Here is a 13041-nt window from a genome sequence, read left to right as displayed (position 1 = left end):
GCTTAGGGTCTGCCAAGCACGAATTCGACATCGTTGCGCTCTCCAACGGCCATTGACGACAACCCTATCAACTCGACAGATTCGACCTCCAGACTTGCACTACCGACGTACGTTATCACCCCGATTCGGTCTACCTGCGAGTACCCTACCCTGCGACTGACACCCGCGCCAGTTTCGACCGTCGCCTCCACCTCCGCATCTCCTCCGCAAGCTCGAAAATCGCCGCCATGGGTTGGTTCGGCTCAAGCTCCAAAGACGACTCGGGCGTCAAGAAGACAGAAGGCGGTGCGTTCGAGTCGCCATCGCGATCCAACCGGAAACAATGTTACGCTGCACGCGACGCTTTCTTCGAATGTCTCGACAAGAACAACGTCCTGGATAGCATAAATACAAAGTCTGGTAGAGACAAGGCGGCCAGCTTCTGCTCGTCATTCGATCAGGAGTTTGAGAAGAACTGTGCACACAGCTGGGTACGTCAAATCTCGCAATCGCCAGCAGCATACTTCCATGCCCGTGACAGAAACGGCGACTATGGCACTACACAGGCTTCCTGGACTACAGATTGGACAAGGAACATACCCGGATACTAGGCTAACATTCTCTAGGTCGAATACTTCAAGAAGCAACGAGTCGTAAACTACCAAAGAGAACAGACGATCAAGAAGATCGAGATGCAAGGTGGAGAAATCACTGCCCCGCAACTACCACTGCCGGGCCAGAACAGATAGATGGAGGATGGCTGAACAGCCCTAATAATGCCGCTCATGACCAATGTACAATATGTATACTACTCTCAAAGCGCTCCCAAAAAGCGTTTGCAGCTATCACGCAGCTCGGCTTCCCTGCCGTTCTAGACTATTCACACGATGGGGCATAGCACCCACACACTCTCTATGCACTCAAATGCAAGGCATCGCGTTTACATTAGAACCTCAGATCAAATGGAAGTGCATGAACCTCCCACCCTCAGCGCGCGGTCCTGTAGCCCGGCCCAAACATCCGACACACTACCTTACTCGAACTGTGACTAGACTCGCATAATGTCGTCACCGGAGCTTGGGAACGCTCACCGATGTAGCCTAGCCATAGAGTGTCGAGCCGCGCCTGTCAAGTGTACTCCTTGCATGATGGGTTCGTCGCATAGACGCAAGGACGAATCGGGGATCAGCGGTGTTTAGCTTGTCAATGCAGGCCTAGGAGTAGGCGCGGGAGTTGTTTCCTTGCAGCATCGTAGCGTGAGTTCTGTAGGTCAGGCCGCGTCTTGGCCCTGATGCCAAGGGCGGTGACCTTTTGTTGGTCACCATACCTCCAGGGGCATGTGGCATGTGGCTGCCTGTCGGCAGTTTCCTTTTGCCCGAGTCTTTGTTGCTGACAGCCTGACAGCGGTAACTCTACTGTTGAGGGGGAACATGGAAGTCTTCAACTCTGTTTGGCAACCCCTCATCAGCACGAAAGCCTATTCAGAGTAATCATCGGAATCAACATGCGCATCGGAATCAACCTTCCAGGGCCCGGAATCCTACGCGCACCAAAACAGCAAAGTACAAGGAGCATGACAAATGTCTTGCCGCAAGACAGCATGTTACCCAATATTGTTGATTAATACTGATTGGCTACTAAGACGTGCAGGTTTTAGCCGCAGAATCGAGCGGCAGTAGCAGCAGCGCGCCACCTGGTTCGACTCGTCGGGTCGGCGAGATCTGAGCTTTTTCTCGGTTATCTATGCATACAGAAGACCCCCACCCCACCATTTCCATGACTTCATCCGGGTCAAGTGGCTTATTTCACCCCTCCATCGGGTTGGTGCGTCGCCGAAGGATCCTGCCTCCGTGTGTACGTGTGTGCGTGTGTGTGCGTTTCGGTTCGTGTGCTTTTGTTCGTAGGCTTCGTGATCATGTCCCATGCTACCCAAAAGCTACCCAATGCTGATCCGAACATTTTGTTACTGAGGTTCGTTTGCTTACATCCTCCATGTCGTCGCAGTGGCAGTTGGTCACCACTTTGTCGGCCAAATAGTCGCAGGGTCGAACTCGCGCCTAAAAATCTCCACATCGGACGCGCACCCTTTGCTCGGCGACCCAACCATACTACTGTCGATGGCAAACACGACATCCTGGAATGCGCCATGGAACTCCTCCTCTTCGAAGAGTAGTTTCCTCCACATTCGGGCTACCTCCTGTGCCGGGTTTCGGAATATAGGCCCTAGTCCAAAAGCGCCCAATACCAAGTTCCTGTGCCCGCAGTAGGAAGCGATTCGCAGTACTGCCCGCATTTTCTCCTTCATGAGCTCCTTCTCTTGTGCGAACGAATACTTGCAGCCGCTCTCGTCAAGCTTGGGGCGCCGCACGGGTGCAACGGATATCACAGGTAAGGACGCTATGTCTGTGAAAGTTGCATAGTCTTGATCTGGGCCTGCTCGGAAAACAACTGCGGCCCGTTAGTGACTTGTGCCTCGTGACGATCGTTACTAGCATGCCAACGTACAGACTTCAGGGGAGTAGATGCCGCCTGTCTGTGGTATTGGGTAATAGTTTTCTTCTCGGCCCAATTGCGCGTTCCAGGGCATTGTCAGGGCATGCACGAGGTTGCTTCTCCGCGCGAAGCATTCCTCTGGTGCCATGAGTCCGGATTCCCAGTCACCTCCAGCGCGCTTCTCGTTTGCTACGTTGATCACTGGTATCCGCTTGCACTCTGGGTCTGCGTTGACAGCACTTTGGTACCAGCCCAAAGCGTAGTTTACGGGGTCGCCTTCCATGACTGCTACTCTCGTGCGTTGTGATGATCGCTTGTCCACGTTGATCCTTATTTGCGAAGAGTCTGGGTACAGGTATGAGGTTTTGGAGTCTCGGATGTAATGCTTCCAGATATGCGGCATCCATACGCGTTTTGCTTCGGCTGCTATTTCTGACGGCTTTGGTCTTGATGGCGGCATAGTAGTAGAGCACTGTGAAGGGGTTCCTGTAGACTGCTTGTGTGAATGTACGTATGGTGAAGGTACGATTGACGGCAGTATGGAACAGCGTGAGAAGAACGAGGGGAAACAGTAGCGAAAGCGAGTCTGTGACCCAACAGGCGAGAGGGTAGTATATCACTTGAGCAGCTACTCAAGGGCGTGTGATAACGCAGCTAAATAATGGTTCCAGATGGACCCCGGAGACTAAGCTGGCGTATTTCCACTGCGCCAGCTACCAAAACGGTAGTCCACTGCGGGAATCAAGCCTTCCCCTGTGCATGCAGTCATCGCGGGTAGCATCTAAACCAGCCGTAGCGCAGACCTGCAGGAAAGATGGAGCCATGAGTCGTGTGCCCGAGCAGTCTAGGGAAGACACAGATGTCGAATGGCCGGTAGCAGCCGCGCCTTGTGATTGCAAAAGTTCATCCTGGTCCTGGGGGCCATGTTGTGCACCCACATAGCTGCCAGGCACCTCAAGCCACCAAGTGCCGTGTCGGGTTCCTACTAAGTGTTGGCAGGGATGTGTGGCTGGATCGATCGTCCAGGCCTTGAAGCGATCTGCAAAGAGTTAAAAGCGGTTTAGAAAGATCTGGCGGCGTTGAGCAAGCCGATGATGACAGCTGCTAACCAAGATCCTGCACGATATAGCGTCGCAGTAATAGCGTCGGCACTAAGATCCGGATGCAGGGTAATGGTACTCTGCTGGAATGTATGGCGTTCTACGAGGCGTCTTCCTCACCGCCAGCGGAGGTGGCACGAAAACGTCCATCTAGCGAGCATTTCCGCCACTTTGATGACGGGTCCTTGCCTGGAAGTATCCTGGCAGACGGTAAAGGTTGTACAAACGGCCGTCGAGCTTGGTGGGGCGTGGCGTTTGTGTCTTGGTGTGCTTACTGGCGGTGGAGGGGAGGAGGAAGCTGACCCACCCAATGATGGTCAAGGGAATGACCAAGAAGAACACCAAGACCACAGGCTCCTAAGGCCATCGGCGCTATGCTCATGGGCCTCAAATCTCGTGAAAGGACATGGTCGGTCCTTGCAGCACATGATGTTTCAGCCATGGCTGAAGTGTTACAGTCGAGATCAACGAGCCACAGGAACGGCACGGGCGAGGCCTTCGCGATCCTAGCGTGGGGTCCAAGCGTCCTTCGTTTTTCTCCAAGGTTTCGCAGACACCAACCCGCACGTGTGATAGAGAGTGCTGTTTCTACGCTACACTGCGCAGCTCCTGGCCGATCGAAATTTGCCGACGCGTAAATGAATTGGCTCCTGCCTGTTCGGAGGAGCGTTGTCCGTCCCCAGCACCTATTCCGAAACCGGGGAACCGCTCTACCTTGCGCACATGCACTATCACTATGCCGTCCCCGCTGCAGTTCCACCTTCTGTCCAAACACTATTGCTGAGCTGCTAAGGCCAACTCAATCGGCCAGTTCGTCTCAGCAGAGTGCACAAGACAACGAGGCACTAACGATAAACGGCTATGTACGGACGGTGCGCAAGCAAAAACGCATCGCATTCGCTGCTATAGGCGACGGCTCGACTTTGCAAACGGTCCAGGCCGTCCTGCCTCCTCAACTAGCAGAAGGGTCAGTAGCTCCCTTTAGAACACTCTGTAAGTACTGACATGCTGTACTATCAGACTCTCCACGGGCACTGCAGTGACAGTCACGGGAAAGTGGACGCCCTCACCAGGCCAAGGCCAATCCCATGAACTTCAAGTCAACCACGTGCGAATATTGGGAGAGAATGATGCCACAGTAAGTCAACATGAGTGAGCCTCGGAGTCCTGCCCGATGTCTGATCTGAATCTTAATTCCAGACCTACCCAATCCAGAAGAAATACCAAACGCCCGAATTTTTGCGCACACTCCCACATCTCCGAAGTCGACTACCAATTAACTCGCTTCTCTTGCGGCTGAGATCGCTAGTCACTGCACAAGTGACCAACTACTTTGCGGAACATGACTTCATTCAGTGCCATCCACCAATCATCACCTCCTCCGATTGCGAGGGCGCAGGAGAGGTGTTCACTGTGGCGCCTGGAGCACCTTCTTCAGCAGACAAAAGCTCTTCGAATCAGGTCAAAAAGCAAGAAGACATGTTTTTCGGTTCCCCCAAGTATCTGACGGTCTCCAGTCAGCTTCACCTAGAGGCTTTAGCTCAGTCAGTAAACAAGGTCTGGGCCTTGTCTCCAACATTCCGAGCCGAGAAGAGTGATACAGCCCGTCATCTTAGCGAGTTCTACATGCTGGAAGCAGAATTAGCTTTCACAGAGGATGTGAATGTCGTCATGGATGTTGTGGAAAATATGCTGCGTTCCGTTGCGTTGAAACTACAAGAGTCGGTTGTAGGTCAAGAGCTTCTCGAGGCACGAGCACGAGACCAGGACCAAGAGAGCACATCCGTGTCGCACACTGTCCTCGCACAACGGTGGCAAGGGCTGGTAGCGGGGCCATGGCCTCGAACCACCTATGCGGCCGCAATACAGCACCTTAAAGACGCAGTGGCTCAGGGCAAGGCGGATTTTGAGTATGCACCTGGTCATGAAGATGGTCTCCAGACCGAGCACGAACGATTCTTGGCTGAGAGCTTGGGACGCGGTGGACCCGTATTCATCACTGACTACCCACGTAACATCAAGCCTTTTTACATGGCGCCGTCAAATGACCCGACAGCTGACAATCCCGCCACCTCGACCGTCGCATGCTTCGATCTGCTTGTACCTGAGATCTGTGAACTGGTTGGGGGCTCCATGCGTGAACATCGACTAGCAGAACTCTTGCAATCCATGGACGAACACGGTCTTCAACCAGCACCGGATAGCACTACCGACGCATCAGACGGCTCCCTGCAGTGGTATGTGGATCTCCGCCGATACGGCAGTGTACCGCATGGAGGCTTTGGTCTAGGGTTCGATCGACTCCTGTGCTACCTCGCTGGTGTATCTAACATCAGGGACGTAGTCAGCTTTCCCCGGTGGTACAAGCGGTGCGAGTGTTGATGCGCAAACAAGATATAAGGACCTCCGGTATCCCGGATCACGGCATCGCCAGCTGGTCACGGACGTGGCATCTCGTAACGTGGCATGGCAGAGGGGCTGGGTAGCATTGCTTGTTGCAGCACATGAAGACCGCGCGTTCATTGTACTTGTACGATCAGCTGCCGGCTGTACGATAGCTGCTCATTCTGCTCGAATCTGGATGGGATAGCCTCGGACCAAGGCACCGTGAGCTATCTACGAGAAATAGCTCCGGGTGTCCAAACTTCCGTGTGTAGACTTGCCCTATTATTCAGCTTGCAAGGCGGAGTGGAGACGAAAGTTCGCTGGTTGTCCATTTGTTATCAAACACTGTGCTCAGTGCACCTAGCGAGCTTTGCAGGTGAAGCTCGGGCATGCACTATGCAAACCATCCCAAGATCGGACATTATTCAGCATGCGAGTCTGGATGCGCTAATCGAGACTTGCCGACTTTGCGGGGTATCGTGAGCAAATTCAAGCTTTGCGAACAACGTGTAGACGAGTGGCAGCGGACCAGACGTGTGTGGCGGGCTCGAGGTGCGGGCGGAGATGATCTGATAAGATATACCAAGCACCTTCCCCCTCCCACATCCGAGGCACCTTGGCCGAGTCTAGCTATCGCGTTGATGATGTACTTGATCTCCGCGGGCACCTGCCACCGATTTACGGGGCATTTAGGTAGGGCGTCGCGAAAATGTGCCGTCCGCCATGGCAAACAGCCTCAGGATGAAAACTTCGCTGGCGGATGAAGTGGCATGCGCATGCGCAGGTTTGCCATGGAAGCTCCGGCATCGCTGGTGGAGGCATGGGTACGTAAAGGGCAGATAGCAGCGACTCAGCGAGAGTACCTAGTCGCGGGCGGAATTTAGGTCTGACGTCTCGGCGTTCGGCTGAAGTCATCTCGCGCTTCCGTTAGTTGCAAACAAAAGTAACAACTTCAATTTCAGACCATTGCCCACTCACCACAGTCGCCCCTCTGCATCGACGCGCGGAGGCTCTACGTCCACCCCAAAAACAAAAACCCTCTCAAGTCGCAAAGCTGGAATCCGCGGCGCCAGTAGCCGGCCGACTTATGGCCCCCAATGATCGGCCATCAGTTCCTATCGAAGAAGAACACGAGTACAGCTCCATTGCACCGCCGCACATGAGAGACACCCGTCGCTGACCTGCGCGCCAGTTATGAAGCGCTCCCGCCCAACTTCTCCCTCACCGCCAACATGCTTGCGGGCGCATTCGCAGGTGTTGCGGTACGTCTCCGAGGTCGCCGCCGTGTATATATCCTGACTGACCCGACGATAGGAACACTCGGTGATGTACCCCGTCGACTTGCTCAAGGTACGCAGCTTCCCATCAAGCTCTCCATGCACTGCCGACAGCGCGCTGACTCCGGACAGACCCGCATGCAGATCGTCAACCCGTCGCCGAGCGCCATGTACAGCGGTATCTCGAACGCCATGGTCACTATATCCAGGGCGGAGGGCTTCTGGTCACTGTGGAGGGGACTCTCGAGCGTGGTAATGGGCGCAGGTGGGTAGTGTCAGGCGAGCAAGACCGGCAAGGAGAACTGACAGAATGCAGGTCCCGCGCACGCTGTCTACTTTGCATCGTACGAAGCTACGAAGCACGCTCTCGGTGGCAATGAGGGAGAGAGCCACGAGCACCATCCCCTCGCGGCAGGTGCGCAATACCACGACCACACCAATGCGGGAGCAGCTACTGACCGTCAACAGCTGCCAGCGGTGCCGCGGCCACCATCTCCAGTGATGCGCTGATGAACCCTTTTGACGGTAAGATGCGCGCCACGACCCCGCTCCGCGCCTACTGAATCTCGCAGTCATAAAACAACGCATGCAAATGCACGGTTCCATCTACAAGTCCGTCCCTCAATGCGCCCGAGAGGTTCTCCGCACTGAGGGCGTGGGCGCATTCTACGTCTCATACCCCACTACACTGTGTATGACGGTGCCATTCACCGCACTCCAATTCATGGCCTACGAATCGATGTCCAAGGTTATGAACCCGACCGGCCGCTACGACCCCTATACGCACTGCTTCGCCGGAGGTATCGCCGGAGGATTTGCAGCGGGGCTCACAACTCCCCTCGATGTCATCAAGACGCTATTACAAACACGCGGCAATGCACGAGACGCAGAATTGAAGAATGTCTCCGGCCTAATCCAGGCAGCCAAAATTATCCATCAAAGGGAAGGATACAGGGGATACTTCCGTGGTCTGAAACCTCGAATCATCACCACCATGCCAAGCACGGCAATTTGCTGGTAAGTTTTGAGCTTGGACACCGCAACCGGCATTGATCTGACACTGCATAGGTCCGCATACGAGATGGCCAAGGCTTTCTTCATTCGGAGGAGCACCAACTCATCAACGGCCATATAACAGAGAGACGACTATTTGACTGATCTTCTTTTGAACCATTACGAGAGCCCTCTGATTCCGCGATATGCGCATTACCCACGGAACGATATACACGCAGTGTCGCGGAGAGTAGCGACCATGGCAGTATTGGGCATCCAAGGCAAGGTCTAGCATTGTGTGGCGCGCTGGAGGAGCATAGGGCTGCGTCGCGACGCTTCTTCACTGCCATTGTATAGTCATAGAGGCTTTTGTGGAAGCCGATCTGGCGGCGTACTGGATGCTTGGTTATGCGAGCACACGACGGCATGCGCATTCTTGTATCATATAGCAAATTCAGTGTCGGCGTCACTCAAGACCCAAGAACATTTTCGCTCTTCAGCCCAAACAAGGTGCGTAATCGATAACAGCCGGGCGCGAATAGCAGCCCCACTTGCACATGCGCCTTCCTCGTGGCTGTGTGAGCACGCGTATCCTGGGTTGACAGTATTACCTTGTGATCTGATGTAATAGCGCGAGAGAGAGCGTGCCCAGTTGCGTAGAGGATGCATGGATGCGTGAGGACAAAGTCGTCTTCCATGGTCGTCGCTGCTCAGCCTTCGCGGTTGCGAAACGCAGCTACCTACGTCACACACCCGCGCGAACTAAGACCGGCGACGAATCTACAAACACGAGCCCGAGACTGGACGCGAGACACCTATTCTGTCCTCCACGCCACCCCCCGCGTGAATTGGGCGCATCATATACATGTTTTCCGCTATGCGCGCCAACACGACGCAGAAAGCCTACGACGAGGCTTTCCTAGCCTGCTCGACTGCAGTCTACTTTGAGGGCCAGGTCAGTGCCCAACCACCCGCCAAGTGTCGCATGTGCCCAGCATCACTGACAGAGAGGCATATAGAACAACGAGAAGGAAGCGCTGCGATCATGGAAAACCGCCCTTGACCACATCTACTACCACAACGCCCGTCGCAACCCCTCGACCTACCGCCCCGCGTCGGAAACAGAGAGGGCACTGATCGAATCGCTACGCCAGTTGGAGCTGCAATGTAAAGAGCGCGTCGATCTGTTGGAGGCGCTGAAAAAGAGTCGCAAGGAGTCGAAAGAGAGCCTTGCCTCGCTCTCGTCAGACAACGATGCACCCACACCACCGCCCCACGGCGTGCCCCTATCGCAAAACGATCCAAGCGCATCTACATCATGGCTCGGAGCCGGATCTATACCACCCATAGAGTACACAGATCTCTCAAGACCGCCAGCATTGCCATACCGTCCGGCGATGGCGCCACGGAAGAGCTCCGGTACTGGCTCCATACGGGACAACAGCTTGACCCAGACTCGGAGCGCATCGACGCTATCCCCAGGACCAGTGGGAGATAAAAAGACACGGACACCATCCCCGGAGAAGGGTGGCAGAATGCTGCGGACACTGAGACCTGGGAGAGAGAGCAAGCCATCTTCGGCGAAGTTGCCCAACACGTTGAGAAGTCGCCCGGATGCTTCAAAAGCGGCTACCCAAGCGTGGAGTGTCAAAGCCACGGCATCCTCCACTCGACCAACATTGGGGGCACCGAACCCATCGACCAGTTCTCTTACACCCTCCGCCCGCTCGTCCCTCGACAAGCCGGCTGCTGAGAGACCGAGTGCTTATTTTCCGAAACCCGAAGCACAACCGCCGCCTGCACAAGCACCGTTCTACTTTAGAGCTGGCGAGGGGTCAGCATCAACCGCATATGCGGTTCCACCACTTGGTGGTGAGACTGATCCGGGGCCGGTCAAACCTGCTACAAACGAGCGAACAGCGCCAGCAATACCCCGAAAGTCTGTGGGTTTGAGTCGACTGAACAACGCGCAAGGGCCCAGTACACCATTACCATCTTACCGAAAGGAGTATCCCAAGCCCACACCGGACCCTCGATCTCTTGCCGCGTCTGCTGCAGCCCATTCGTACGGCGACACTGGGGGCGAGCGAGGTGGAGTGATGTGGGATCCGACGACAAGGAGACTTGTACCGAAACCCAAGAGCAACGACACACAAGCGCGAAGCAGTTCAGAGCAGGAGGACTCACCTGAGTCTATATCACTGGAAGAGGACGGAGATTTGCTCAAGCAGAGGCCACCTCCAGTGCGGAAGGGCAGGGCTAGAGGCAATTCGATGCGTGCAGAACTACCAGATACCCCAGGCGCGGATAGTTCTGAGGCGGAACTGGAGCCAGAAGAGACGGATGAATGGAAGCGCAAAACGGATGAGATCATGAAGAATTTGCCACGGGGCGTCGATAAGCAAGCAGCACAGCAGATATTAAACGAGATCGTGATACAGGGAGATGAGGTACACTGGAGCGACGTATCAGGACTTGAAGTTGCGAAATCCGCCCTGAAAGAGACGGTAGTGTACCCATTCTTGAGGCCTGACTTGTTTATGGGTCTGCGAGAACCTGCACGCGGCATGCTCTTGTTTGGACCCCCTGGAACTGGAAAGACGATGTTGGCCAGGGCAGTTGCTACAGAGTCAAAGTCTACTTTCTTCGCCATATCAGCTAGTAGTCTGACGTCGAAGTTTCTGGGCGAGTCAGAAAAGCTTGTTCGCGCCCTTTTCCAGCTTGCAAAGATGCTGGCGCCATCAATCATCTTCGTCGACGAGATCGACTCACTCCTCTCGTCGCGTTCGGGATCCGGCGAGCACGAAGCATCGCGACGCATCAAAACTGAGTTCCTTATTCAGTGGTCCGATCTGCAAAAGGCAGCTGCCGGGAGCGCGGTCACGGACAAGGACAAAGAGAGGGGCGATGCAACCAGGGTTCTCGTCCTCGCAGCAACAAATCTGCCGTGGGCGATTGATGAAGCAGCAAGACGAAGGTTTGTAAGAAGGCAATATATCCCACTGCCAGAAGACTGGGTTCGGAAGCAACAAGTCCAGACGCTATTGAGCCACCAGAAACATGAGTTGAGTGACCGCGATCTGGATCGTTTGGTCAAGCTCACCGAGGGTATGTGATGATCATTGAGGACCTGAATCGCAATACTAAACTCTTTCCAGGTTTCTCTGGTTCCGATATAACGGCGCTCGCGAAAGACGCTGCAATGGGCCCTTTGCGCTCACTGGGCGAGAAGTTACTTTCCATGACAATGGACCAAATACGACCGATACAATATCAGGACTTTGTAGCTAGTCTGCAGACTATCAGACCGTCTGTGAGCAAGCAGGGACTGAAGGAATTTGAGGATTGGGCTACACAGTTTGGTGAACGTGGAGGCTGAAGTACTAATTAACGGGCTGGCAATGCGCCTGCAATAACGAATCAAGTATTTACATGAGTATATGGATCATCACAGTCTCAACTTCATTTGCTTCAATTGCTCTTAGCATGCTCACCCCACCTGCCTGGGTCGAGGATGGCTCCTTCCGTCTGGAGTGTGCCCGTGACTTAGCGCCATCCCAACACGGGCGCATCTCACATCCAGCAACGCGTTCTTCTTCCTTCAATTCATCTCACCATCGCTAACAGAGCAGAACATGGCACCTCGCAAGAAGACAGAAGAGAAGGCCACGGCCAACGAGGCCGCAGATCTTGTGTTGGAGTATCTACGTGAGTCACTCACCTCACCTCACATCTGAGAGCTCAATATTCGTACCGCACCCTGTACTCAAAGACTAATTGGTCGAAGGCAAGCAAAACCGCCCATACTCGGCTATCGATGTTTCGGCGAATCTACACAACAAGGTCACAAAAGGTTCGTCGACCTTTTCACTCTTGTCCGACAACGACTGATTCAGGGCAGCGTCTGCGGCAAAGATTCTGAAAGACCTCCACGAACAGAAAGCAATTGAGGGGCGTGCCGCTGGTGAGCTTGGCCGAGCCCATCTGCGATTCATATCAATTGACAATCTCAGGCAAGCAAATCGTATACCACGCTTTACAGGTATGATTCAATCCTTTCTCTTACCCAGCATCTGCTCAGATCTGACCTACTTTCAGAACGCAGCCGAAGCATGCACCACTGAACAACTCGCCGCTCTCGACGAAACCATTCTCGATCTCCGCACACAAACCACCACTCTTGTCGCAGCCGCAAAGAACCTCCGTGGCTCCTTGTCCAGTCTCAACTCCACGCTCAGCACGGCAGATCTTGTCGCCAATGTTACCACTCTTGAGACAGAGAAAGAGCGGATCGAGTCTAGACTTGATGGACTGAAGAAGGGAAAGGCGAAGAAAGTAGGTTCAATGTACTCAGAGTGATTTATGCGTGTTTGTGCTAACTCTGCAAGGTCACGACATCCGAGCGAGAAGCGATCGAGAAGGAATGGAAGAAGAGCATTCGTGTGGCAAAGAAGAGGCAGAAGATTGTGACGGAGATGTGGAAAGAGATCAAGGAGAATTTTCCTGATCCGCAAGAGAGAGAGGACCAGAGGGAGATGTTCGACCTCGATGGATGAGGGTCTGCTGCGCTGTCAGAGTGGCGTGAATGATGCTTAGGTACCATGTGCTGGCGATGTGGTACGATGTTAGATGTGAGCATACCAGGACGATGTAGTGAATTCAGATAGTTCAGGCTCAAGACATGAACTACTTGAAGACAGACGAAAGTGTATCAAACTTGCGTATACATCATTCACATCGTGCTTTGAACGTAGCTAAAACGCCTCCAACGCCACTCTGGCAAACCCGCAATGATGCGAACCAAAAAGCGAACA

At 54.1% G+C, this 13041-nt stretch overlaps 5 protein-coding genes across 5 annotated transcripts; 4 read left to right on the top strand and 1 right to left on the bottom strand.

Moving 5' to 3' along the window:
• Positions 1-227: 227 nt before the first annotated feature.
• Positions 228-728, top strand: J4E90_000603 (uncharacterized protein; the record flags this gene model as incomplete). The annotated part of the gene is made up of 2 exons (XM_051430199.1): positions 228-470; positions 606-728. The coding sequence occupies 2 exons, from the start codon at positions 228-230 to the stop codon at positions 726-728; spliced, it is 366 nt and encodes a 121-aa protein (XP_051295686.1).
• A 1265-nt stretch (positions 729-1993) lies between these two features.
• On the bottom strand, positions 1994-2932 carry J4E90_000602 (uncharacterized protein; the record flags this gene model as incomplete). Its single annotated transcript, XM_051430198.1, has 2 exons — positions 1994-2427; positions 2485-2932. The coding sequence occupies 2 exons, from the start codon at positions 2930-2932 to the stop codon at positions 1994-1996; spliced, it is 882 nt and encodes a 293-aa protein (XP_051295685.1).
• A 1278-nt stretch (positions 2933-4210) lies between these two features.
• Positions 4211-8369, top strand: J4E90_000601 (uncharacterized protein; the record flags this gene model as incomplete). The annotated part of the gene is made up of 10 exons (XM_051430197.1): positions 4211-4539; positions 4593-4710; positions 4773-5809; positions 7150-7219; positions 7272-7307; positions 7367-7499; positions 7551-7649; positions 7703-7759; positions 7807-8251; positions 8303-8369. 10 exons carry the CDS (start codon positions 4211-4213, stop codon positions 8367-8369), a joined length of 2391 nt encoding a protein of 796 aa, XP_051295684.1.
• Positions 8370-9104: 735 nt separating this feature from the next.
• On the top strand, positions 9105-11606 carry J4E90_000600 (uncharacterized protein; the record flags this gene model as incomplete). The annotated part of the gene is made up of 3 exons (XM_051430196.1): positions 9105-9182; positions 9247-11335; positions 11386-11606. 3 exons carry the CDS (start codon positions 9105-9107, stop codon positions 11604-11606), a joined length of 2388 nt encoding a protein of 795 aa, XP_051295683.1.
• Positions 11607-11862: 256 nt separating this feature from the next.
• J4E90_000599 (uncharacterized protein) lies at positions 11863-12783 on the top strand (the record flags this gene model as incomplete). The annotated part of the gene is made up of 6 exons (XM_051430195.1): positions 11863-11935; positions 12015-12080; positions 12129-12191; positions 12241-12269; positions 12326-12562; positions 12616-12783. 6 exons carry the CDS (start codon positions 11863-11865, stop codon positions 12781-12783), a joined length of 636 nt encoding a protein of 211 aa, XP_051295682.1.
• Positions 12784-13041: the final 258 nt, after the last annotated feature.

This window comes from Alternaria incomplexa (assembly GCF_024043165.1).
Source record: "Alternaria incomplexa strain BMP 0042 chromosome Unknown scaffold_1, whole genome shotgun sequence".
NCBI classification, from domain to species: Eukaryota; Fungi; Ascomycota; class Dothideomycetes; order Pleosporales; family Pleosporaceae; genus Alternaria; species Alternaria incomplexa.
Note: the sequence above shows the minus strand (reverse complement) of the source record. Positions and strands in the feature narration are given on the sequence as shown.